Here is a 25,101-nt window from a genome sequence, read left to right on the forward strand (position 1 = left end):
TAACTGGGGGTGAATGTTTGACAATGTTCAGCATTCTGTTTATCTTCTTTTTGTGTTACTTTTAGAAAGTGGGCAATTCTCTGCTCTTACTGCTCTGTGTGCCTGGTAGCCTGTCCCTAATACCCGTCTGGGCTGGGTGACAGCTACACTTTGTTCATTCCCTCTAGACAGCCACACACACAGGAAGGGTGGGTGTGACAAAGGAGTCATCTGCATTTATCTGCATTCTGATAACCTTCCTGGGCAGGAAGGGGGAGTGGGAACTGACATTTACATCTGAATAGGCAGTGTCATGTTGCCCACACAAAGGGCTGTTTACCCACCACAGATAGCCTGGCAGACAGGGCTGGGATGAAAGGAGACCTGTATACATCAAGGAATTGCTTTGAAGTCACCCCCACCTCAAAGGCACAATTGGGAAAAAGTACTAAGGCGTTGACCCTACCAAGACAGTGCACTACTGGACCTGTGAAAATCTCTGCCAGGAGTAAGGACTGTTGGGGTACAAGAATTTCCACTCTGCTTGTCTGACACTTCTAAGGAACTGCTTAACACTTCTAAGCAACTGCTTCTTTGTTTTTATGAGCAGTCCTGCTGCCTGCTGATCTCTGCCCTGTTGAAGATAAGGACTGGACCATCTAACTTGAACTCAGAGTGATTTCAAGGGCTTGCTGGGTTGTCTCCTGTCTCAGGGTTATAAAAGACTTCTTGTAAATTCTGCTGGTACTGCTGGACTCTGCCATCTGTGAGTCTGACCCTTGCCTGAGCGACTTTGCACTGATCAGAACCAATTCATTGACCTTCAATGCCAATGCAATGGCTGCTCGATGACAGTGGCAATAGAGCAGGCATGGCTTGATGACGATGGTCTGCATGGACTGCAGTGCCTGCATCTCAATGGGTCTTGACAATGACGGGGAAACCCTGTGCAAGACCATGCCTCGGGCTCTCAACAGTGACACTTGCTCCATCCAAGGGGGCTTATTAGCAAGCCCCTTGCGCTAATGGTGCGTCACTTTTAATATGGGAAAAAGTGATGTATCGGCTGCGCAAGGCACTTGTAAATAATCCCCAAGGTACTTTGTTAGCGGTACTTACGTGGTTCCAGTAGTCGGCCTGCCCTCCATCAGGGTTGGTCGGAGCCTTGGATTTACCACGGTCTAGCGCGATCTCAAGTAACATTTAAGCGCTATTGACTTCTAAGCAATGTTTTTGGATGTAATCTTTAAAAATTCATATCTCGACTTCTACTTATTGGATGTTTGTTGTTTTGGTCTGTTTTACTCAGATAAATATTCTCTATTCTTCTAAACTAGTGTGGAGATTGTTTGTGGTGTTTTCATTGTGTTACTGGAACATAAGTTTTGCACAAATACTTTACACATTGCCTCTTAAGTTAAGCATGCCAAGCTACCAGAGGGTGAGCACAGGTTAATTTAAAGTGTGTAATTAGCTTACTATGACTTGGACTGTGGTCCTATTTGGACAGGGTGCAGACCTCTGCCAACTAGAGGCCCAGGGGTATATTTACAAGGGGATAAAGCCACTACAATGTCACTTTTACCAAGGTTCTGTTGGCACTATGCCCTTCTTCAAATAGACAAAGTGACGCAAGGCCAATTGGAGTGACTTAGTTCAGCTTGTAAATATGGCCCTTTTAAACGCATTACTTTGTGTAAAAGGCATGTGCCAATGGTGATGCTGTGGGCATTTCACCCTGGCACCCATTGCTTTTTGATGCTGCTCCAGAATTTCAAGGATGTGTAAATCTGAGGCAGTGCCAAAAACTAACGCCATGCAATAGCAGACATTAGAATGGTGCAACAAAGAGAAATACTTTTATTTCTCCTAATTTTTGCCTTTTCTAGGTTTCTGCAGCACACATACAAAGAGCAAAACAGCATTAATGATTGCGTATGTGCAGGAAGGTGTCCCTTCCTGCACAAAAACAATCATTTAAAAATGACGATTTGCCACTTCTATGTGTGCTTCAGAATGCAGCACACATAGAAGTAACACATCACCATAATTGGTTGTTTATTTGGCAGAAAGGACACCTTCCTGCACATAAACAATCATTCCCTGCAATGCAAGCACCACTGCACTATTGTGCAAGGGTGCCTGCATTGGGGCTAGGCAGCTATTTTTTAGCAGCCGCACTAGGTAAAACACAGGGGTGCACCATATTGCTCTAAATACTGCGTGTCACTGCATTTTGCAAATGGAGAAGTGCGTGCTGCCAAATTCTGCGCAGCTTTGCGCTCCCCCATTTCCTTGTAAATATGCACCCCAATGTCTAACAGTGACAATGAGAAATGAGCATTCAATTGCTGCTGAAGAAGGCGCTGCATTTGGGGTGGCAGACAAAAATGATGGTACATCATTAATACACTACATCTCACCTTTTGTTAAATTAAAAGTGGCAGATATAATTAAGAAATCACATTTCCTCAAAATGTATGCGAGGTGCTCGCACTTGTCTCGCACCGGCACAGGTGACCTGAGATGAACAAAGTCCACCCTGATCAGGTAACGGTGGCACAGGTGATTGAATGATACTTGTGAGCGGGGTCCCCTCACATGTAGTCTGAGGAGCTGATAACTGTGGAGGTAGATGTTTAAAATGTGATGTGTGCTGTGTGATGTACTTTCCGGGACGATGTGCTGTTACCATGTGTCATTTGAATGATATAACCCACAATGGGTCAGCGTCAAATGGAGCATCTGTTTCTGTTTCTGTCTCTGTTTAACCAGAACCCAGTCTCATTTGTCAAAGACTTTTCCTGGGAACACCGGAACTGCAAGCATATGTTTTTTTTTTTTTTTTCTGAATGGCATCAGAGATATGAACTTTGTCCACATTCACTGATCAATCTGATGTCCATTGAGGTAGTTTTGTTCTGATGGCTCTCGCAAATAGCAAGGTGGATGGACTCTCACTGGTCGTGGAGTGAGGAGTTGATAGATAGGGCTGGAGGGCCTGACACAGAGCTTGGTTCAAATCGATTTCTTCCATCAGCACTCATTGAATCGCCCTCTTGAGTGTGCCCATGAATTGCTCATTGACTCCATTGGCTTGGGGCCAGGGAGGTGTACTCTTTTGCTGTTTCACATTGAGTCAGCTAAGAAATTCTTTGAATACTTTGCTATTGAATGGCAGGCCATTGTCAGACTTGAGGACTTCAGGAAAGCCTGACGCTGCATAGATGTCATCAAGCTGTTCTATGACTTTGTCATGGGTTGTCGAAGATAGATCTCCCACTAGAAGAAAACTTGAATATTCATCAATGACTACCATGAGAAGATGTCCATAATCTAGAGGCCCAAGGAAGTCAACTGCAACTCTCTCCCAGACATGGGCAGAAAGGTCTGACATTGTCACTGGGTGCTGTGTCACCTTGGGAGACAAGCAATGTGACACATTTTCAGCTCTTTCTCGACTCGCTCATCAACCGAGGGAACCACAAGATCTTTTTGAGCTCCCTTGGTGGCTATAATACCACGGTGTCCTTCATGGGCCAGTTCAAATACTTGCTGTCTTAGGCTGTCCGGTATGACGATTCTTGAGCCTTTCAATATTATGCCTTTGGTGACTGCTAGCTCATTTTGCACATCCTTGAAGTTTTGAAAATGAACAGTATCTGCAAGGGGCCGAATATGCTTTCTCCAGGACTGCGTTGTAATGAGGTATTTGATGATAACCATGTTTCTGTCTGTATTGTTAGCAGCAATGATTTGTTCCACAGACAGAGCCGCTGGAGTGCTAGACCTCACAATACAATTGAGATACTCTTCAGCCACATTGGATGTTAAACTGCGATGTAGCAGCACTCGTGAAAAGTAGTCTGCAGGGTTTTGATCCTTCCTCTGCTTTTGTATGATTTCATAGTCATACTCTTGCAATGTCAACCCCCAACCTCTCGATGCAAGGGGGCATCTTGGCTTTCGAATTTCCAAAAATTGTAAGAAATGCCTGTAAACCGTTTTCCATTGAGGAGTACATGAAAATGTTTGCAGGCTCACACTACAGCCAGATTTTCCTTTTCCAGTGGAGAATATGCATATTCTGTTTTGGATGGGCTTCGACTGACATAAGGCACAATTCAGATGACCGTTGTGTTGAGCAAGGATTGTCCCCAGCCCCACAGCACTTGCACGTATTGAGATATCAGTATCTAACTTGGCGTCAAAATAGGCCATTTCAGTTGTAGTCTCAATTGCATGCTTTATTGCTTTGAAATTTTGGACGCATTCATGAGCTCACTGCAATGGGACATTTTGCTTTGTGAAGTCTCTCAAAGGAGCACTCACTGCAGCAAAGTTGCGAATGTATTTTGAACAATAACTGGCCATGCCTAAAAATGCTTGAAGCAAGGTAACATCTTCACGGAGGTTAGTGGATGAGGGAGCTTACACCTTGCCTGCATCTGGAGGCTTTCCCCCATTAGAGAATATATGCCCTTTAAACTTGAGCTTGGTTTTATCAAATTCACACTTTACTGCATTCAGACTGAGTCCTGCATCAGCGAGTAACAGGCACACTTGGGTAAGGGCCTTGTCGTGTTCTTTCTGTGTTCTCCCAAAAACCATTAACCTGAAATTGAAAGCATGTGTGACAGGTTGAATCACGCAGCGAATAGCATCCTGAAATATCTCAGCATATGAAGACACTCCAAATTCCAATCTCTTTTATATGAACAAACCAACATAAGGTGAAAAAGTAGTAATGAACCTACAGTTCTCTTCTTGTTGATGCTATCCTTTAATTAAGCCAAGACAGGAAAATACATGATCATGTCTCCTACATGTTAGGTTATGTTATGTTATAAGCACGTATTATAGCGCAGCAACTCACTCCCGAAGAAGTATCTTGATGCTTGCTACTCAGGAACATTCCAGTGCAGTAAAAACATCCATGTCTTTAGAAGTTTTTGAATTTGGGAAGATCAGCACAAGTACAAATATGCGGAGGGAGTTTGTTCCAATGGAGAGGAGCAAGGTAGGAGAAGTAACTGCCTCTAATTCTGAAAGTGTATATGTGAGGATCCTTAATAAAGCTTTATTTGTGGATCTAAGCAGTTCAGTCGGTTGGTAGTTGCAATGTCTGGAGTACAGGTAGGTAGATAATGACTTATTAAGTACCTTTTGGGTCAAGCAACATAGCTTAAAAAATGGCCTGTATTCGAATGGGCAGCCAGTACGTGGCTTTCAGAATGTGAGTGGAAGAGGAAGGTGAGGGGAGGTTGCAGTTCAACCGAGCCACCGTATTCTGCACTACTTGCGGTTTGGACAGGAGTGTGTTGTTAGCTACCACTAGCAGTGCATTCTCATTGTTCAGGCGACTCATGTTTAGTTTCTGGACTAGGGTCTTTCTTGAAGTGGAAATATTTTTCGTAGGGTATGCATTGTGGCAAAGCAGGTGCCACAAGTAGCACTGACCAGCTCTTTCATGGATAAAGTTTGGTCAAATTTAATGCTAAGATTCATTACCACCTATGGTCTTGGGTAGACCAAATTCAGCGGGCCATCACTCTGCCTACCAGATCACCTTCACCTTACCAAATAGCACAATCTTGTTTTTCTCGCCATTCAATTAGAGGCCGTTTTCCAATCAGCAATTTCTCTCATGCAGCCTGCAAACCGAGTATCTACCTTTTCAGGATACTGCCCAAAGGAAATGAGACGTTCGCTGATCTTACAATTGATGCCAGGGAGGCTACATAGATATTAAATAGTGTTGGGCTCAGGGAGGAACCCCGTGGGACTCCTTTGTTTATTAACAGTGTTTGAGACGTGGAAGGAGTGGATAGAGATGGTTTGTGTTCGATTGTCAAGAAAGTCCATGAGCCAGTGTAGCGCTCTGCCATATATCCCCGCATCATGCAGTCATGAAATTAAGTCTGAATGAGAGACCATATCGAAGGCTGCAGATAGGTCTAGTAACACCAGCATAACTTGTGTGCCTGAGTCTAGTGATAATCTGATGGTATCGGTCACTGCCACTAGTGTGGTCTCCGTGCTTTGCATCGCTCTGAAACCCGAGTGTGAGGGGTCTAGGATATTGTGGTCTTCTAGGAAAGCTGCAAGTTATTTATGTAGCTTCCTAGAGTTTTTCCAGGCTAAGGAAGCAGTAAGATTGGTCGGTAGTTGGTAAGAACATCTGGATTGGTGGCAGGCTTATTTTATGATAGGAGACACTGTGGCAGACTTCCGCTTGACCGAATGTTTAGCTGAAACTAGAGAAAGACCATAAAGAGCCATTGCTGATAGCACAATGGAATGGGCTAGGTAGGAGATGATTCTCGGTGTGGGGGTATAGGACCAAAGGAGAGCCAGATTTAGCAAGGGCCAGCACCTTCTGCGCTTGCTCCAAAGAGCATGACTCAAATTTATCCAGGACAGCAGTGACATTCGGCGGAGGATGACTTAAATAGGTTTCCTCCTCCGGCTGTCCAGGGTCATCGGAAAAATTCTCATGGATGGTATTAATCATTTCTTCCCAAAAGTCAGCCAAAAAGTTGCATAGGACTATAGAGTCCTATGAGTCGCATAGGTCCATGTGAGGACCAGGGTGTCTTTCCCACTCAATGGACTTGTTTGCATGGCACATATCAACACAAATGCGCACTGCTCCATTACCGTCCTTTTTTGGGTCAAACAACTACAGGCAAAAACCATGGCATAGGTCCAGTGGAGTGTTGAAGGATGTCATGTTTTAGCAATGTTTTTAACTCTTTCTCTACAGCTTCTTGAAAATGGAAAGCAACTCTGCGATGCTGCTAGGCAACAGAACAAATTTCGTAGTTAATGTACAACTGCACTTTCATGTTCTATAGTCGTCCCAACTCATGAAATAATGATGGGACTGGTTCACAATTTCAGACCGAGCTCGGATGTTGTAATTGGGGGATATCAACCCCATGTCAGCAGCAGTGGCAAAGCCGAGCAAACATGCACTCAACACAGTTCCTTATAGAACATGAATGGTGGCTTGCATTGACATCGTTCTATGCTGCATTCTCGCTGTGAATGACCCTTGACTTTGTAATGGTTTGAAAGGTACCGTAGTATGTACCTTTGTGACGGGGTGAGTCTTGGCACTGGGGACAGGCTGTTAAATTATACCACTGGCATGATAATAATCAGTGCACCACTGTCTATCAATCAATCAAGCAGCATTTGTAAAGTGCTACACTGTCACCTCTAGGGGTATCTGGGAGCTGTGTTTCCATCGAAGAGCCAGGACTTGAGTCTCTTTCTGAAGTTTGCCAGCAAGTGAGTTGTGTGGAGCTGGAAGGGAAGGTTGTTTCAAGTCTTGGCAGCAATGTAGGAGAATGAGTGGCCATCGGTGTGGCTGCGACAGATGACGGGGTGTGCGAGGGCGAGTGAAGAGGAGCGCCGGTGTCTAGAGATTTGGTGGAAGTTGACTTAATGGTTGGTATAGGCAGGTCCTAGGTAAGAGTGGGTGAGTTACATGAATTTGCACTATGTGGAATTCCACGGAGTTGCTTAAAAACTCAGTGGAATTTTGCAGAGTTCCGCTCCGCACTACTTTTGAACAAAAAAGCATTCAGGCCCACATTCTCTGGTGTGGGAAGCCTGACATACCTCCACTCCTCGATTCACATCAATGGGCTCTTCGAGGGAAAAGGAGGGAAGACCAACCTGTCAGGTTCAGGAATGAGTCTGGGCAGTGGAATGGCTCAAAGACCTTCTCCGTGGGCTGCAGCTCTTCGGGGGTTGCCTCCTACAGCCAGCCTCTGGATTACCTCAGCCTGCCTGCAGCTCCATATCAGATTAGAGTGTAGCAGGGCTCGCAGGATTCGCAGGTCCAGGGTCCAGGATCCATCTGCTCTGCACCCCTGAGAGCCCGAAGACAGAGGAAACCCCCTACGGGGAAACACAAGCATCCAATACCCCTCCAGCTTACAGAGAGGAACTTCCAGAAGGGAAAGAGGGAGGAGACTTGTGTTACTGTTCAGGGAGGACCTAGTCTGGAAGTACGGGCTGGACTGTTTCTATTGGAGCAGGGTCAAGACTGATTTGCATATGGCTGGGTCCAAACTGAGGTGAGTTGATGTGCATATATAACAATGGACTGGGATGCGGCTCAAGTAATTCAAGCATTCCATCGCTCACTTTTTTATATACTTCATGGCAATGAAAAGCAGCACAGATGCTGCTTCGATGCCGAGCACTTTAAATGCTGGTTCCCCCTCTAGGTTTTGCACACCCTAAAAGATAGAGAGGAACATTTTTTAAAAATAATGAAAAAAAGGAATGGAGTAAACCATGTCACCTTGGAATTAAAAGCGAACTATATTTAAGTCTGTATGCACATGTGATCAGGTAACATTTATGTCATTCATAGTGCAAGAGGGACAATTACTGAATTGGCCTGATCCATTGTCATGTGCTGTATGCTGTAGTGGGAGGAAACAACGTTGAATGACAGCGTAAGAGACCAATGCGTAACGGCCTGTAATCAAAACCTCCATATGTAGGTATGTCATATTTTTTTTAAAGAATCAATAGTCTATTGTGACAGCTACAACTGTCTCAAGGCCAGACCTAAAAGGCAGCTCACTGTAATCTTATTTGCCTCATTCCTAAACTGAAGTCAAACTGCACTGCATGTACAACTGATTTCTCATATTCAGAGAAATTGAGGGTGCATGAGAGAGACTCGTATTCAGAAAATACTGATCAATTAAATATTAATTTCTAACTGTGCTCTTGTAATGCCACACAGAAACAGCAATGACACGGAATATAAATATTTAATAAATGCGTCAAGTAGAGAATCTAACGGTTTGAATACAAGACAATCAGTAGTTTATTTTGTATTGATTCACACATAGCAGAACACAGCACAGTGCCAGAAGAAGAAAGTGTAAAATAAACAGAAGATAGCTGTCAATGATTGTTGATCTCAGCCAAAAAGACAGATTGGGAGAAGCAATGTGTTTATGTCGGTTAGACAGGCACTTCCTTCCAGAAATACCCCAGAACGTTCTCATGTCACTGGAGCCTCCTACACTATTGCTCTTATGACTGTACCACTGAATATATCAACAGCAACAATAGTGTGGCATACTACTAACGACGGCAGACTGTGGAGGAAGAACATATTGAAAGGTTTGTGCTTAAAAAGAAGCATAGACTTACTATTCCTAAGTCGACATCTACATACCATGAATATTTATGTACCACATATATGAGGAGTTAAGTATAGAAATTCTACACTTACTCGCCTGTCAATATTGTATTTTGATATTATATTCTGCTCTTGGTATTCTGTCCCATCAATATTGTTGAATCGCTTTTAAGGGGTCACAACAGCTGAAACATGTCGGATTTACACGTTTTTGTAAATGGCAATTTGTTTGTGTCACCACCCCTCAGAAGGCAGAGGCTGCCTACGAACCGAGTCAAATCACAATCCTTTCAGATTTGATTGCTCAGTCTTTTAAAGTTCTGTATTAAACAACAACGGGTCCCTCCTCAACCATTTTAAATGGGGATGTGGAAATTCAGAAATGAGTTATATGGAGGAAAGCAGGACTACTTAAAAAAACAAGCATTCACAAAGCCAAGAGGTCTGCAATGAATGAGCACAAGGAACAATCATTTGTGAAAACCCTGTATTTGAATGTGTTAGAGCACTAAAACGGGAATATTCCTTTTAGTAAAAATCCTTTTATGTGAAGACAGAGGAGGAAGTACAATGGATAAAAGGCGTAAGAAAAAAACAATGGGAAAATTCGTACAGGGAGAATAATGTGAAATAACCTTAAATGGAAAGTCAATAGGAAAGACACACAGCAGAAAGAACAGAAGGGAAGACAGACAGGAGGAAAAACATGTCAAATTCAATTTTGAGACCATTGGTCTCAATCCCCCCAAGCAGACGATAAAAGGCCATCCAGCTTGGAGTTTAGAGACCCTTTAAAGATGGGTTACAGCGAATGGCTAAAGTTTGCACATTGCAGCCACTTCTCCGCTGCATCAGTCCGATTGCACCGGTTGATGCTGATTCTCAGATTCTGGCCTGCAAAGCTCCTTGGACTGCCCTTACTATGGGCAGTCGAAAGAAGCAAACAGATTAACTATTGGCTTAGGTTTGGGAACGTCGTCTCCATACACAATCCCTGGCACAGGTAGGATGCAGAGGATTGCCACAAAAACAGGATATTCAGTCCACCCCTGCGTCATCGCTCTAGAAGTCATGCTCTATAATGGCTAAGATGTCTGAAGCACACAAAAGTGTGCTTCAGAGACTGCAACTATTCCGTGCTATTTACAGACAAAATATGTGCACAGCAATTGTAACAATTTAACTCAGGTTGAAATGCAAAAAACACTTGCACATTTTATATCATTAAAAGAAAACAGAAATTCACGAAACAACAAAGGTTAAAGTAGAATTATGCTTAGGTTTGCTCATAATACCGTAATGCACATTAAAAAACACCTCTCCAATTAACTGACAAAGCAACATTTAAAGTGCGGTTATGGGTACAAAACAGACTCTAAGAAACACCGAAATTTGCCACCTATGTTTCAATAAACAAATCATAACTTGCACCCCTACATGCATTACTTATGACCTCAAATACTACATCAATCATGATATCTTAAATGACATCATTGATGAGATTATTGATGACATCATACAATTATCCCAATACGCTGCCATTGACCATGTGCACTGGGAGAACTGTGCCCAGTCGCTGTGAGCAACCAACCGACCCTGCTCATAACATTTGGCGACGTACAGCAAAGATTGGCCACTGAGTTTGTGCCTTCATCCGGGACCTATGTACAATCCTCCACAGTTGCTTAACATATGCTATGCACAGTTCTAAGCTGTGCACAATGGAATGTAACCCTGGTCCACATTTACAACTAGACTCCTAGGCTAAACCGTCTCTGAGTGGCTCACCCTTCCAGTGGAGATCAGTAGTGAGTCATAATCTTTAGGAAAGTCGTTCACCCAACTGCACACTACTAAAAAAAACATATTTACTCAGCCTTTGCCCATAGCACTGGGTTCTGACTGTATAACACAGCCAGGGTCCCAGCCCTCCACATAGGGATAATCCCTGGTGCCCACAATCTTTGGGGCAGATTTATGTTAGACTTGCGCCACTTTTACGCCGCCGTTGCGTCACTTTTGTGACGCAGCGGCGGCGTAAACCATGCGCCATGTTGAGCCTTATTTACAACGTGACGCATCTAGGGAGATGCGTCACGTTGTAAAGCCCTGCGCTACATTAAACCTGCGTCAGTTTTAATGCATGCAAGGTGGGCGTTCATCGGAAAAAGCCTCGGAAAAGTGACGCAGTGAAATCTACAAGATTTCAATTAGTCACTTTTCCGACGCTGCTGCGTCAAAACCTTGTGCCTGCTTGAAGCAGGCGTAAGGCATGACGCAGCATGTTAGGTATGGGCAGCCCCTAAACATTGCTGGAGTTGCGTTGTGCTTGCGACAAGACTCCAGCAATGCGCCGCCCTTACGCCAGCAGATGCGTCACGCATCTGTTTATCCTTGCGCCACGATGCGCTGCATTGTAAATGCGGCGAATCTGTGGTGGCATAAGGGTAAACTTGCGTGACGCATCTTTCCTGGCGCATCCCTGCTGATTTGCAGGGATGCGCCAGGAAACATAAATCTGCCCCTTTGTCTTTACTCAGAGGTGGTTGGCAAGAGGCTTTGATGTTATGCCAGAACCTACATTGAAATGTCACTCAGAAACCAACACATGACGCACACTTGTAAATCCGGTTGTAGGAGGCTCCACAACGGGTTAACAATTAGGTGTAAATCTGCACTTGAAAATGGTGAACAGCAAAAAAGTGCAGATTAATGCCCGAAAATGATGACTAGCAAAAAAGTGTAGTTGTACACTTTGGTACACTTGATTTACACGTGACTACATCTACAACATGGGTAAATGTACCTTTGTGAATCATGCTCAGAATGTCCATAAATGATTCTTCCACTTTGCCTTTGATGAGGTTAAGTAATAAACTTGGTAAACATCGGATTAATTAAACTGTTTACTTGACTTAAGACATTGTTAATGCAAGAATGATTGGCCCTGCTTTATGAAGTGCTTTTTTTCTTGCTTAACAAGCATTAAAGTAGCCTTAAGAATGCCTTTTTAGATTAATACATTTGAAAGACTGTATTTTCAGTCTTAAAACAAACAAAAACAGTCCGTTTTTTAATTGATTTTTATATTCGACAACACCATCACATAAAATAAAGAACACCATAAGTACATGTTCACACTACACCTAGTTGCAGTCGATTTCCATTCACCTTTATCTGATACCATGCCCTCATAGCCTCATATCTCTCAAAGTTAGTGCCTTGCCCAGTAATAAGCCTCTACTCCCCACCTCCTGATACTGCTCCTAAACCCTCTTGTGTTTCTTTGGACATCCTCGGACCTGAAACACTTGCTTTTCCTTTATAGAACAGAGGTCCTCAGCGTGGTCCCTAATTGAGCCGCTAATGGGCAGAAGAACCGCACAGACCCAAACCCACAGGGCCACTTTTCTCAGGGAGGGGGGGCCTGTGAAGGCAATCCGCTGCCGTAGAAATAGTGAAGAGGAGAGTGGGTGCGGTGCCCATGTACCAGCGGTCAGCTCTGTAGGCTGAGTTGTCTTCCGCACCAAAGATCCAGTCATTCAGCACAAGCAGGTGAGAGGCGATAATAGGTTGGCCATTGACAAGCCATCATAACAATTGGACTTACAGCACTTACTGGATGGAACCTCTTGGGGCCCTACCCCCTAGATAAATGACTTGAGGTCTAATTGGAAGGGCGCTATGGCTGCTTTAGAGATGTAAAATGGGTGATTTTGTGATGTGTACAATAATTTAGTGAAGATCGTTATTTGCATTAATGCAACTCACCCAATAACGAAAGCGACAGAGAGGGCCAACTCTGGAGGTTGCTCCACTTGGCCGTGACCAGGGATGTGAGATTGTCCATTTTCATCTGTGCCACCATGGTCTGGGTATCAGAAGCCAGTGGTCATGACCATCTACCCAGCTATTTAAGCCCACTCCACCAAGCGCTCTTGTGGTCCCACGGGATACTCCCTTGTTTTTCCCTGCTTAATTTTAAGTCTGAAATAGTATTCAAATGTTTCAAGGGTGGTCATAACTATCAGGCTACATATGTGAGGGTCTCCTAGTTACATCAGCAGGTCAGCCGCATAGAGGGACACAGTCTTCGCAGGTGTCAGACCACTTGAAGCCCTGTAGGCATGAGTCTGCATGGAGAGCCTGTGCTAGGGGTTCAACTGCAAGGGCGAATAGAAGGGGTGATAAAGAGCACCCCTATCGCGTCCCATGTTCGAGTCCAAATGGCACTCATTGGGCACCCCTGACTCTGAAACTCAGTCAAAGGCCTTCTTGGAGTCTCCGAGCATCAACGCCAAGGGCTTATGTTGAAAGCAGGTGGCTGCCAGTGCATTGTGTAGATGGCAATGTTGTGACACGTTGATCTGGATGGCATGAAGCTTGAGATCTTTGTGAACAAGGTTGCAGATAACCATCAGGAGGCACATCACCAGTTTTTGAGTGAGCATTTTGGTTTTGGAGTTGATCAAGGAGATGTGCCTGCTCAAGGATCAAAAGTGGGGGGGACAGTCTGTCTTATGGACTATAAGATCAATGACTCTTTGGATCTCAGAATATAAATTTAGTAAGGACAGTGTAAACATTTCCGATTGGCAGCGAAAAAAACCCAGGGAGGCATTTAGGGACGGGGCTCTTCCCTCCTGTGGAGTTGGAAGATGGCCACAGCTTTTTTATCAGCTATGAGCGGGTCGTCAAGAGTGAGACGTTAGTCAGCCAGTATCTGTGCAGCTGGAGGTCGGAGAGATACATGTCAATCTCTTGTGTTGGGCAACCCTGAACTCGTCCATAAAATGTGGCACAATGCATGGCGAATGTTTTCGCTAGCTTGCCTGGAGTTGTGTATAGGGCACCCCAGTCATCCTCAATTCGTGTCACGTGGCAGCGTTTGTTGGGTGCTAAGCTCAATTAGTGCAATAGCTTGCAGCCATGGTTGGACAGTCAGCTTTCAGAGGCCTACCAGGGATTTCTACCCTTATCTGTTTGTGGTTGCTTAAGTTTCAGAGTTGCTTTCTTGAGCTGGTGAAGTCCCCAGCAGTGAACATAAAACAGTTTTAATCAGTGGACAACTATAATAAAATTAGCCCCGGGTAAAATTTGTGTAAATTTCAGTTTCACAGTTAGGCAAAATCCCCCCCCAAAACGTTTTGAAAGAACACATTATTACACAAAATGCCAGCTTTTAATTTTTTTATCGTGTCCTCACGTCCATTTTTAGTGCACTTTGAGTGCTAAAAAAAAAGTAAGGCAAAATGGCACATGACACAAACAATAGTGGTTTAAATGTGGTTATTTTACACTGTTTCCGTAATTGGATTTTTACCTCACAAAAGCTTACTTACATAACGTGCCATAACAACGTAATCTTAGGCATTTCTTGTAACAGTTGTAAAGAGAAATACTGGAAAATACGGAAGAATACATCAGAGTAATGTTTTCATCCCAGGCCTAATTGATGTGGCCCCTATTTCTTTTTGGATGCTTAAGACTGGTTTAATACCTTTAAGACTCTTGAGCAAAGAAACATCTTCAGCAATTGAGGCCCTAACTGCTGCAGCTCATCCTCAGACCTCTGAAAACTGTTCCTACTTTGAATTCACACCTGCTCTGAGGTACAAAGCAGTCCTTACATAGCAGGGCAGTCTCCTGGAATACAAGGCAGTCCTTCTGAATGCCCTCCGCTGAGTGAATTGAAGAGCTGGTCTGATGGTCCAATATTTATACCTGGTGCCAGCCTTTGAAGTGGGTGAAACTTCGAGTCCACCACCACCTATGTTTCTGGAAATTTCCTTCATTCTTCTGCAAGGCTCCAAGTGGTCTAGGGTGACCAACACCTGGTGTCAAGTTCTTGTGTGAGTGTGCTGGAAGCAGCTCCTTGAAAGGTATGTTATGTTAAAAAGAATTTATATAGCGCACGTACACCGGGCTGGTTTCTGTGCGCTACCCTGATAGATACCCATGCCCTAGGGAGTTACTCATAAGCCTGTCGAAACAGCCAGGTTTTAAGAAGTTGTCTAAAAACTAGGAGGTCAGTGCAAAAGCGAATTTCAGAAGGAAGAGAATTCCAAAGTTTAGGGGCCAGGAGAGCAAACCTAGAACCGCCTACACGCTTCAATTTAAATAAGGGAGTAGACAGGAATTGCTTGTGGGCCGAGCGCAAGTTGCGTGTGGGTTCATGCCTTATAATCAGGCTGTTCAAAAATGTAGGACTTCTTCCATTTAGAGATTTGAAAATGAGGCAGCAGACTTTGAAGGCGCAGTGTTGAGTAATCAGAAGCCAGTGTAGCTTCCTCAGAAGCAGAGTGAGATGATTGTTCCTGGGTTGATGGAAAATAAGGTGCGCAGCTTGGTTCTGTACCAGCTGCAAACGTTTTGATAAAAATAAGGGAAGGCCAAAATACAACGAGTTGGTGTAGTCGGTATGGGACACAACCATGCCAAGAGTCACCTGAATTAGAGCTTCCTGGGTGAGTAATCTTCAGATCTTTTTTATTTTCCTCAAATGGAAGAAACAAGTGGAAATTACTGACCCAATCTGGGACTTCATAATAAGGTCCTGGTTGATAGTTACCCCAAGGCTCTTGGCCAATCTAGAAGGGGAGGGAGGTTGACCCAATTCCTTGGGCCAAAAATTAGGATACCAGGGATTTTTATGAATACCTCTTGTTAGAACCAGCTGTGTCTTGTCCGGGTTAAGTTTTAAATGATTGCTGCTCATCCATTCACTAATGAACAGCATGGTGGACTGAAAAGCATGGACCGAGTCGGGGGAGTTGCTGATGGAAAATATAATTTGGAAATCATCAGCATAGTTGAACATACAAACTTTTCGTTCCTTCAGAGCCCAGATGAGGGGGAGGAGGTAAAGATTAAACAGCAGAGGAGAAAGTGAAGAGCCTTGTGGGACTCCACATGAGATCCTAATTCTGGGAGCAGTAAACTGGGCGGTACAAACTGCTTTAGAACGGTTTTCCAGAAAGCAACTAATCCAGCCCAGTGCAGGTCCCTGAATCCCAGCATCTCTCACACGGTCGACCAGTAAGCCATGGATGGCCGTGTCACAGGCCGCGGAAAGATCGAGCAGGATCAGAGCCTGTGGAGAGCCCTTATCGGCATCACTACGAAGAGTGTCCAACACTGTCAATATCTCTGCCTCAATAGAGTGTGCTGGATGGAAGCCAGCTTGATGAGGATCGAGATATTCAGACTCCTCTAGAAACCCAGAAAGGCATCTAGTTACATAGGCCTCCAAGACCTTAGCTAGTTATGGGAGGGGGAGATAGGGCAGTAATTCGTCAAAATCTGGGGGTCTGAACCTAATTTCTTCAGGAGGGGGACAACAGTTGCCTCCTTGAAGGTTTCGGGGAAAATGCCCTGAGTCAGACTCTTTCAGAAGATTAAAAGCCGGGCTAGGAAAGGCAGTACATATTTATTTTAAAATGCTCGGGGACAACAGTCCCTAGAGTAGGCAGATTTGACTTTGGATAGGAGATCAAAAAGGTCTGATTACTAATATAAGGAAATTGCGTGAAGATAAAGGGGTTTTTAGTTGTACTAGAGCTTGTTTCCATGGTTAAACAAGCCGGGAAGCTGGCCTTAATTTTAATAATCTTGTCTATAAAGATCTGACCAGGTACAAGGTAGGATCGACATAGTAGAAATGGTAAGATTGGTTGTCCAGACATGGTCTAGGATGTGCCCCTTGATATGTGTGGCGGAGTGTACTTGTTGTATAAAGTTAAGCCCTGTGAGTAACTCAAAGAGTCCAACCGATTGGGGACCACCCGCTGTCTTGTTGGCCCAGTAATGAAAATCACCAATCAGCAGAATTGTTCCATAGTTGGTTTCTAAGTGCGCAACCTGCTCACCCAAGAAGTTAGGGAATAGGGGCATAGTGTGGGGAGGTCTGTAGAGCAGAACGCAAATAAGGGGGGCAACGTCGGATTCTAATTTCACTACCAGGTTATCTACTAATGTAAGCAGGACAGGGGATAGAACAGCCCTACCCAATCTGGCAGGATGGCCCATCCTGACAAACCTAGTTCCCCTTTGGTCACACTGTCTGGGAGAAATACAGAAACACCATCAGATCTAACACTACTCATCGCCTTTGCCCAACAATAAAATCTGTGTCAAGAAGCTACAAAATATATACTTTATTGAGGATCTTTAAGCAGAGCTCATTTAGTTTTCTCACCCTTGTTACACAGAGATCTTGATACCTACTATGCTTGTACATGCTTCTCCTAAAATGATGGTTCATATTAGGTCAGCAAGATATCCCATGGAAACTAACAATGCAAGGAATAGATTTCAAAAGCGCATTCAACCTGTTCTGCAGTGAAGGTCAAGTACTAAAATGTTTATGATCTTCAAGGCCTGTGATAAATATCTTACCTTTAGATTGTGGGTGCAAATGAAAACAGTTTTAGATCTTGAGAAGCAAGCCTACAAAAGTAATTTAGGGTGCTAAGTACTTTAAAATATGTATTGTTCCAAAATGAACCTACTAATAATTCCTGTGATCTAAATAGTTTATGGCAAATAGACTTTGTTTCCCAGAATAATGGTTTCCACCACTAATTGTTGGTTCTAGCCCACTTTCTGGTGTTGCTGTGGCTACTTCAAAGAAGTATGAAAACTCCACTTACTTTCTGAATTCTCACTTCCTCTCCAAGTGAAAATCTGTAATACTATCTTTTGAGTGGGGGGGGAGTGCAATCACACTTCAAAGAATAGTAATCACTCCCCATTTCCCCACACTCCACTCAGTAGTCCTCGCTCTCAGTAAGTAGTTGTTAAAAATATTTGAGGGGCATAGCTTGTGTGTGTATAACAGTTTAAAAGTTTATTTCCACAGAACAAGGCAAAATAATCTCATATGGTAGTCTAATGTTTGCAGGTCCTTAACTGCTGCAGCACAAGTCACATAGTACAGGCCCACTTGCAATGGAGTTAGGAAATATTAGATCGGGAATCTCCAACAAAGTAGTTCTATTGTGTGAATCCCAGCCTACTAAATGTGACGCTTTTGCTTGGCTGAATAAATGTATGTATAACAAAATTGAAAAGTGTGCAATTGAGATAAAAAAGGTCTGTATTTTCAGAACTCATAAGATTATGTTTGTAGAAAAATGGTTACATTTTTAATATATATTTAAAGCTAATATTAGAGTGATAAACTATGGGGCATTAGGGAGACTTATTACTAATACTGTTACCAGGGCCATTGAGCGATGACTAATATGTATTACCCTTGTAGAGGCATTCCACATTAAGAAAGCCTTTTCTACATTAATACTGGCAGCCTTGCCGGATGCACTGAGGCAAATTCTGTTGGTAATCTTGCATAGGGTGACCACTAACGCTGTCATGTCTGAGGTGATCACTGTTACAGCACCAATAATATTAGTAGCTCGAGGTGATTTTCATTTAACATAAGTAGCTCTTAGTACAGAAAAGGGTGGATATCTCTATAATGATGTTTAGTTACTAGCTTGCTTAACTTTATGACTGCTCCACTTGGCATTCAATATACCAATGGCTCTTGATCTAGAACAGCCTATATATTTCCATCCAAGTGTTTCCATACATTCTTCGCTGCTAGCTTTCTTGAGATCAGATGATTGGTGATCAGGATGTTGCAAATTGGTCCCTCCTAAGAGTTCAAATGTTAATGAAATATTGGAGGTGGCAGTTGGGTCACTGTTTATGGACGAGAAAATTTGCAAAGTACGAAGACTTGAGACACCACCAAGAGTAGTGGGTGGACTGTCACTTCTTTGTCTTTCTCAGACACCCTACCTTATCATATCTAATCTGACCATCCCATGCCTGGTAGGGACCCTGCCCACAAAGACACTCCAGCAGGGAAGGTCTCTATGAACCATCTCACTCCTAACTCCATACACAGCTTGAAGTTTCAGCTCCACATCCCCAACATCAACAGCAAACCTGTTCCCCAGCTACATCTTTGATAATACAATGGTTTTCAGATGAAAATGATCCCACTCTTCATGGATACAACATCTTGCAGGTGGAAAACATGCCTTTTGTGTGGGCTGTCTGTGGAAAAGGTTCTCTGCAATGTCTGACAACTTTTGATGCTTCACAGAAAATAAAATCCCCAAATGCACCCAACTATACAAGCAATGGTAACTCTTTGTCCATTGCTACTACAGATCAATGATAAGATAAATAAGACTAACGTTGAGCTGGTGTGCAAAGGAGAAAAGACTGCTTATATGTGGAGTGTGATGCTAAAGCCACCACTCAGAGTGCCTCTGTGGAAGTCAAAGAAGATGCCAATTCTCCATTTCTTTTACAATAAGAATTAAGAATCAATGGGAATTCCTTAATCATCACAGCACTGTGACTGTTCATTGCTCAGTTGGAAGATTTATGAATGTGAACATGTGCTTGATATGCTTGGTTAGATCCAAATGCAAGAGTTGTTCATAACAATGAAAATATATTGGCTATCTTCTGCATCACTTGAAAATGTTTTTATGTGATGTCTATGAGGATAATATAATTGGTGTGTGCTTTCACCATGATCAACTTTAATATGATTTATGGCTTGTAAATAATTTGCATGGCAGCTAGCCAAATAGGCAGTGATACATATCTAGTCTGTAGTTGTCACATTGCACCACATGTGCATTGTCAAGTGAAAATTGTGCACTACTTTCTCAGTGCAGTTGTAGGCAAGACTACCATTGTCCACTGCATATCTGGCACATTGACAGTAGAAATATATGTCCAGCTTGGGGCTACGTGGGGCATTCCGCTTTGGACAACTAGCCTCCATAAATTCCAGAAACACCTCTTCTTTTACAAAAGTCAAGAGAATCAAGCTTAATATTTTACCCCAATGTATAACGTGGCCACTTGATTGTTTTGGTGGTTCTTTGCTGAACAATATCTTGACAGGATTTTATTTCTTACATCAGTGTTGACTTCTGTGTTGGGGCAGTACAATTAGAGCCTTTATGACCTGAATGGAAAAGAGCACCTCAGTGCCAGAGTGAAGTTGTAAATTCAGGCATACTAGTGGCAGGGCTTTCTCGTCTGACATTTGAATGATGAAAGCCATTTTGTGTGCTATACCAAGGGACCTTTGGGTGTGGGTTTAGAAGCTTATTAATTTACCTGCCTCACTTTATTGGTTCTTGGAGTATGCTGCGTAATGTAGGTTCCAATTTGCCTTCCAAATCACTTTATTGACCTCTTGTTTAATAATAATAATTTGTCAGCTACCCACAATGCAATTCAGCGTTGCAGAGAGAGCATATTTGAGTCTATATGTAGCCCTGGTGAAGGCCAAAAAAAACAAATTGGGATGTTTGAGAGTGCTAGCAGACCTTGCTTCTTTGAGGTGCCAGTAGGCAAAGAAACCTGACCCCATTGGTTGATTGCATTGTGTTAGTAGGTGCAATTGTTGTTGTCCAATTTTACTGTTCTGTTCCCAATACGGAGCTAACAGGGATGGCTTCCTCTGTCTCACTAAGTACACACGCAGTAGGAGAATTATCACTACCTATGTTTACAGAGATTTACTTTTGCCACATCTTCATAAGTGCATGAGGGTCCAGTCCTTTGTCACTGCCTATGAAAGCTGACGAGAACAAAGCTGGGGAATTCTTCTGGTAGGAGCTGGGAGGAAAACAGAGGACAAGGATGGATAATCCTTTCTGAATGTCCTGGGTATAGGCAAGCTCCTCATCTTGCCTTGTTTGGCTATCAATAGTATTGTTTCTTGAGCCCTCCAACATGACATTTACCCATGGATACCTGCAAATACATGACTCTCAGAGGATAGCCATTTTGGGATTCACTAGTTTTATCATTCTGCTAATTTCCCTCAAACTATGAAGAGGCTGCAATCCTATTCTGCATAATAGTGGTAGTTCTCTTAATGGCACTGCCGATTTCGTGGTAGCTCCTTTTCATTATAGGTACCATTGCCCATTGTCAGAGGCACTCCAGGGAAGATAACTATGCCTTCCTTGACCAGCTGCAATTTCATGTGACCCACAGTAAAAAATACCCATTTCAAAAGGATCCAAGACTAATAGCTTTAAAGGTACAAAATGTCCAGCACATCTAGAATGAATCTTGGAGCATATCCTGACCTTGTCCAGCTCTCTAGACTCACAAACAAATGGAAACAAAATTGAGGACAGGTCGTGCAGCATCACCCTTCCATAGGCCTCCAGAGATAGTTCTGGGTGGAATAATTCACAACAAAAGGAAATCTAGTGAAAATCCAAATCCAGTTAGAAACATTTATCCATAAATCGTTTTTTTTTGGTAGGGGTAAACAGATTCCAAATTAAAGGATTTCCTATATCTATCAAACTTAGTACTCTTTTGATTTATAGTAACATCCTTATACTCAGCAATCTCTTTTCTACCTTCTCAAGGAGTGTTTGTGCCACAAATAAAGACTGATTATCTTCAATCTCTTGTTCTAAGACTGGAATTTCTTTCAGCTGTTGCTTTGACAATCTCTGAGCCGTCTCAACAGTGAGTATCATAAGATCCCTACTACACTTTTTTTCAATACAACTGTATCTCTTGCAATACTCTGGCTCTTCAACAAAAATCACAGGAACAAAGCGAACCTGCCGGCCCCAAGGAATGGTACCTGCCTTCAAGTATTCTAACAAAAAATGGGCATGCAATTCTGTACAAATGTGTTTCTTTTTCAAATGAAGTAATTTTTCAGAGTCATTAAGTTGTTTAGCTGAGGTACTAAGAAATACTGAGGTAAACTGGGAGGAAGTTGTAACCTTTGGATGTGGTCCTCAGTATATGAGAATGTGTCTTGCTCAGACATTGTATGATAGGACTAGAAGTTGAAAAACAACCCAAAGTTCCACACTGGTCGTCCATTGAACACAACTCGATTACTTGAGACAGATAATTTTGGTTGTCAAGGAAGCTGGTATATTTGATTTATCTCAACTAAGTAATGGACAAGCAGCAGTTGTTCTTTTAGTTTCTTTTTGAAGTGCAGGGACTTATACTACATGTCCCAAAATATCTTGGGCCACCTATGAGTTATCATTATTGCCATGACCCCTCCTTCAAAGATCGTTAACCATTTTTTAGCTGCATGGGCATTCAATGGCTTGCCATAGGATTATGATCTGGGAAAACTAAGATGCACAAGTAAGACTTGCAGCCAATTCCATCTATTTAGTTTGCTTTTCGAAGTTGGTTCAGTTTTGACATTCTATTCTACTTCGTATCTCTGACATGATTGGTCTTGATAGAGTTTTTTCATGTCTGAGATTTAAAATTGGTTCAGATTTTAGTTGTTAAGGCCACTCTGTGTCCCCTTTTTTAATATCATGGACACATGTTGTTTGTAGTCTGACTAAAATTGACCCGGGGTCACCGCTATGTATGTTTTTCACTTTTAGATTGGCCTTGCAAGAAGAATTATGGTCCCAGCTTGTAACATGATTTCGGTTGCTTAATACAAGTGAGTTCTTATGTGTTGTCCTAGGAGTTTCTTAAGTAACATGAGCTTTCTAAGCAACTCTTGCACCTTGTTTTGAAGTGTTCATTTTTATTCTTTGCAGATTGAAAGGACATTGAAAATTACCCACATAAATCTAAAGTTCCTGTTTGATTTTTTTTTTTAACAACGATTGAGGCAATTTTTAAAGAGAGAGCATTTTAGAGTAGCATTATAATTATTCTTGGCTTTGAACCATAAACAAGGAGTTCTTTGAAGAGGCAATTCTGATGTACAGGGAAGTCAAAACAATATGTTCATAGATCTATCCCTAGTCATCGTCATTGGGTGAAAAAAATCTTCCCTCACCGTATGGTTATCGCCCAGCAGGCAGGAGCCTTTGGAATTATACAAAGGCATTAGAGCACCTGTTGGGAGTTACACTTCAGAACTGAAAGAGTTGTGTTGTCTTTGATTCAGGTATTATTGTTTGTTTGTTGTTGAATTTGACATATAATTTGTGATTTTTTTATATTGATGTATCAATATTTATTGTGGGTTTTTGGTATTAGACATTTTGACAATTTATATATGTTTTTCAATATTATGTTAATATATGCGGTTAGTGTTTATGAATCTTGTCTTAAGATGTTGTAATAAGTTTGTGATTTGATGGTGAATAAAATAGTGATCACAATAATTCATTTGGGTGACCACAGAGCTAAATACTCGGTTTGTAAAGATTCATCAGCATTGCCATTTTGTGTTTCTCTTGCTTCTTCTCAACTTTATAAAAGTGGCATATGCTAAACTGGAATTTAAAATCCAAATTCACAATTCGTTGAGATTTTAAATTGTGAGTTCAGTGACACTAAACTGGAAATTCCCATCTGTCACAATTGGGAATTAGACATAAATGATGTAATAAATTAATCCAAATACAATCCTGAGGGAGACATAGGCCTTTTAGTAGTGAAAAATAAAGGAGCCCATTACAATCTCGGTTGTAAACCCTCTGACCTTAGGACGGCAGGCTTACGACCGAGAACGTCAGTTTCACTTCCGACCGGCTGATTACAATACAGCCGGTTAAAATTTAAACCGGAGCGTCATTCCGGCTGGCTTCTGACAGGCTCCAGGAGCCCGCCGGCCAGTCGGACACCAGCCCGTAATCCCATGGGAAGGTGTTTCCGCCTTTGAAGTTTATGATGCTCATTTTCCGACAGGATTTCCATGTCTGGCTTTCCGACATGGAAAGCTTGTAGGAAAGCAAGTTTGGGGGCCCCTAGTAGAGGATCCTGCCGTGTTGGTTAGGGAGAGCCTACTTCAGGCGTGATTTACATGTATAAAAAGGAAGGTTTAGGCCTGTCAAGAAGGTTTCCTTGCCATGTAGAAGTGGCAATTTAAAACAGTACATATTGCTCTGCAATGCCAGGCCTGAGCCATGGTTAGAGGGCTACTTAAGTCGGTGGCACAATGATGGCTTCAGGTCCACTAGTAGCATTTAATTTAAAGGTCCAAGGCACATGCAGTGCACTTAACTAGGGGCTTATAAGTACATTAAACATGACAATTGGGGTTAAGCCAATTCTGCCATGTTTAGGGGAAAGAGAACAAGCACTTTAGCACTGGTCAGCAGTGGTAAGGTGTGCAGAGTCCTAAAACCAGCAAAAATTAGTTTAGAAAAAAATGTAGGGAGGCAGGCAAAAAGTTGGGTAAAGACAACTCTAAGGCTTTCAGGTCTAACAATGACAAACTAAACTATTTCACTGGTCAATGACAGACAGCATTAAGCTGTTTCCTTGGTAACAGACTGCATTAAGCTGTTTCACTGGTCAATGACTGACTGAATTAAGCTGTTTCATTACAGATATGAATAGTCCAAAAAGTCAGACAATACAGTGTTAAAATAGTCTTATTCCTAGAAGGGCTGTTGTAGGAAAGTGGGTTATTAGTAGTAGTAAATATGCATCTACCACTGGCAGTAAGCCCACTAACACAGCCTAGGGCTCAGTACATGTCTTAATAAATGATTCCCATGCTCAACCCTTACGGCTGTGAGCAGGGAAGCTTATTTTAAGAGACAGGTATGTAAAGCATTGAAAAACACCAATTCAGTTAAAAGTTTAGACAAAAGGTACAATAAAACTCCCACACCAATTTTTAAAAATAGGAATTCATTTATCTTTAAAAAGACACCACAATGACAAAAATCAACTGTAGGGAAATGGAGATGTGAATTTTAAAGATATAGCATTATATAGCACTTAGAAACCTATAAAGACACTCTGGGACATCTGGTCACATTTGACCGGGACAAAATCAAAGTTTTAGGCTGACCGGCATGGAGCCCTGATTGGAAACCCCTTGGGCTAGGCCCCGGTCAAGATTTAACCTTCGGAATTGGAACCTTTTCTTGAGCTTTTTCTCCCGGGGTCTCTCAATGCTCTTCAGCACTCTGGGTTCGGTGAGGGTT

The 25,101-nt window shown here is 42.6% G+C and overlaps 1 protein-coding gene across 1 annotated transcript in view; it reads right to left on the reverse strand.

Annotated features, from left to right (window-relative positions):
• Nucleotides 1–4,410: 4,410 nt before the first annotated feature.
• LOC146855233 (cadherin-related family member 3-like) overlaps nucleotides 4,411–25,101 on the reverse strand; it is a 628,588-nt gene continuing 607,897 nt past the window's right edge. The window contains exons 24-26 of the mRNA XM_085651100.1: nucleotides 15,729–16,369; nucleotides 8,140–8,234; nucleotides 4,411–4,594 (exon numbers count right to left, since the gene is read on the reverse strand). Coding sequence (XP_085507226.1) covers nucleotides 4,411–4,594; nucleotides 8,140–8,234; nucleotides 15,729–16,369 — 920 coding nt within the window. The remainder of the gene's footprint in view (nucleotides 4,595–8,139; nucleotides 8,235–15,728; nucleotides 16,370–25,101) is intronic.

Source organism: Triturus cristatus, chromosome 4_1 (genome assembly GCF_964204655.1).
Source record: "Triturus cristatus chromosome 4_1, aTriCri1.1, whole genome shotgun sequence".
In the NCBI taxonomy this organism is placed as follows: Eukaryota; Metazoa; Chordata; class Amphibia; order Caudata; family Salamandridae; genus Triturus; species Triturus cristatus.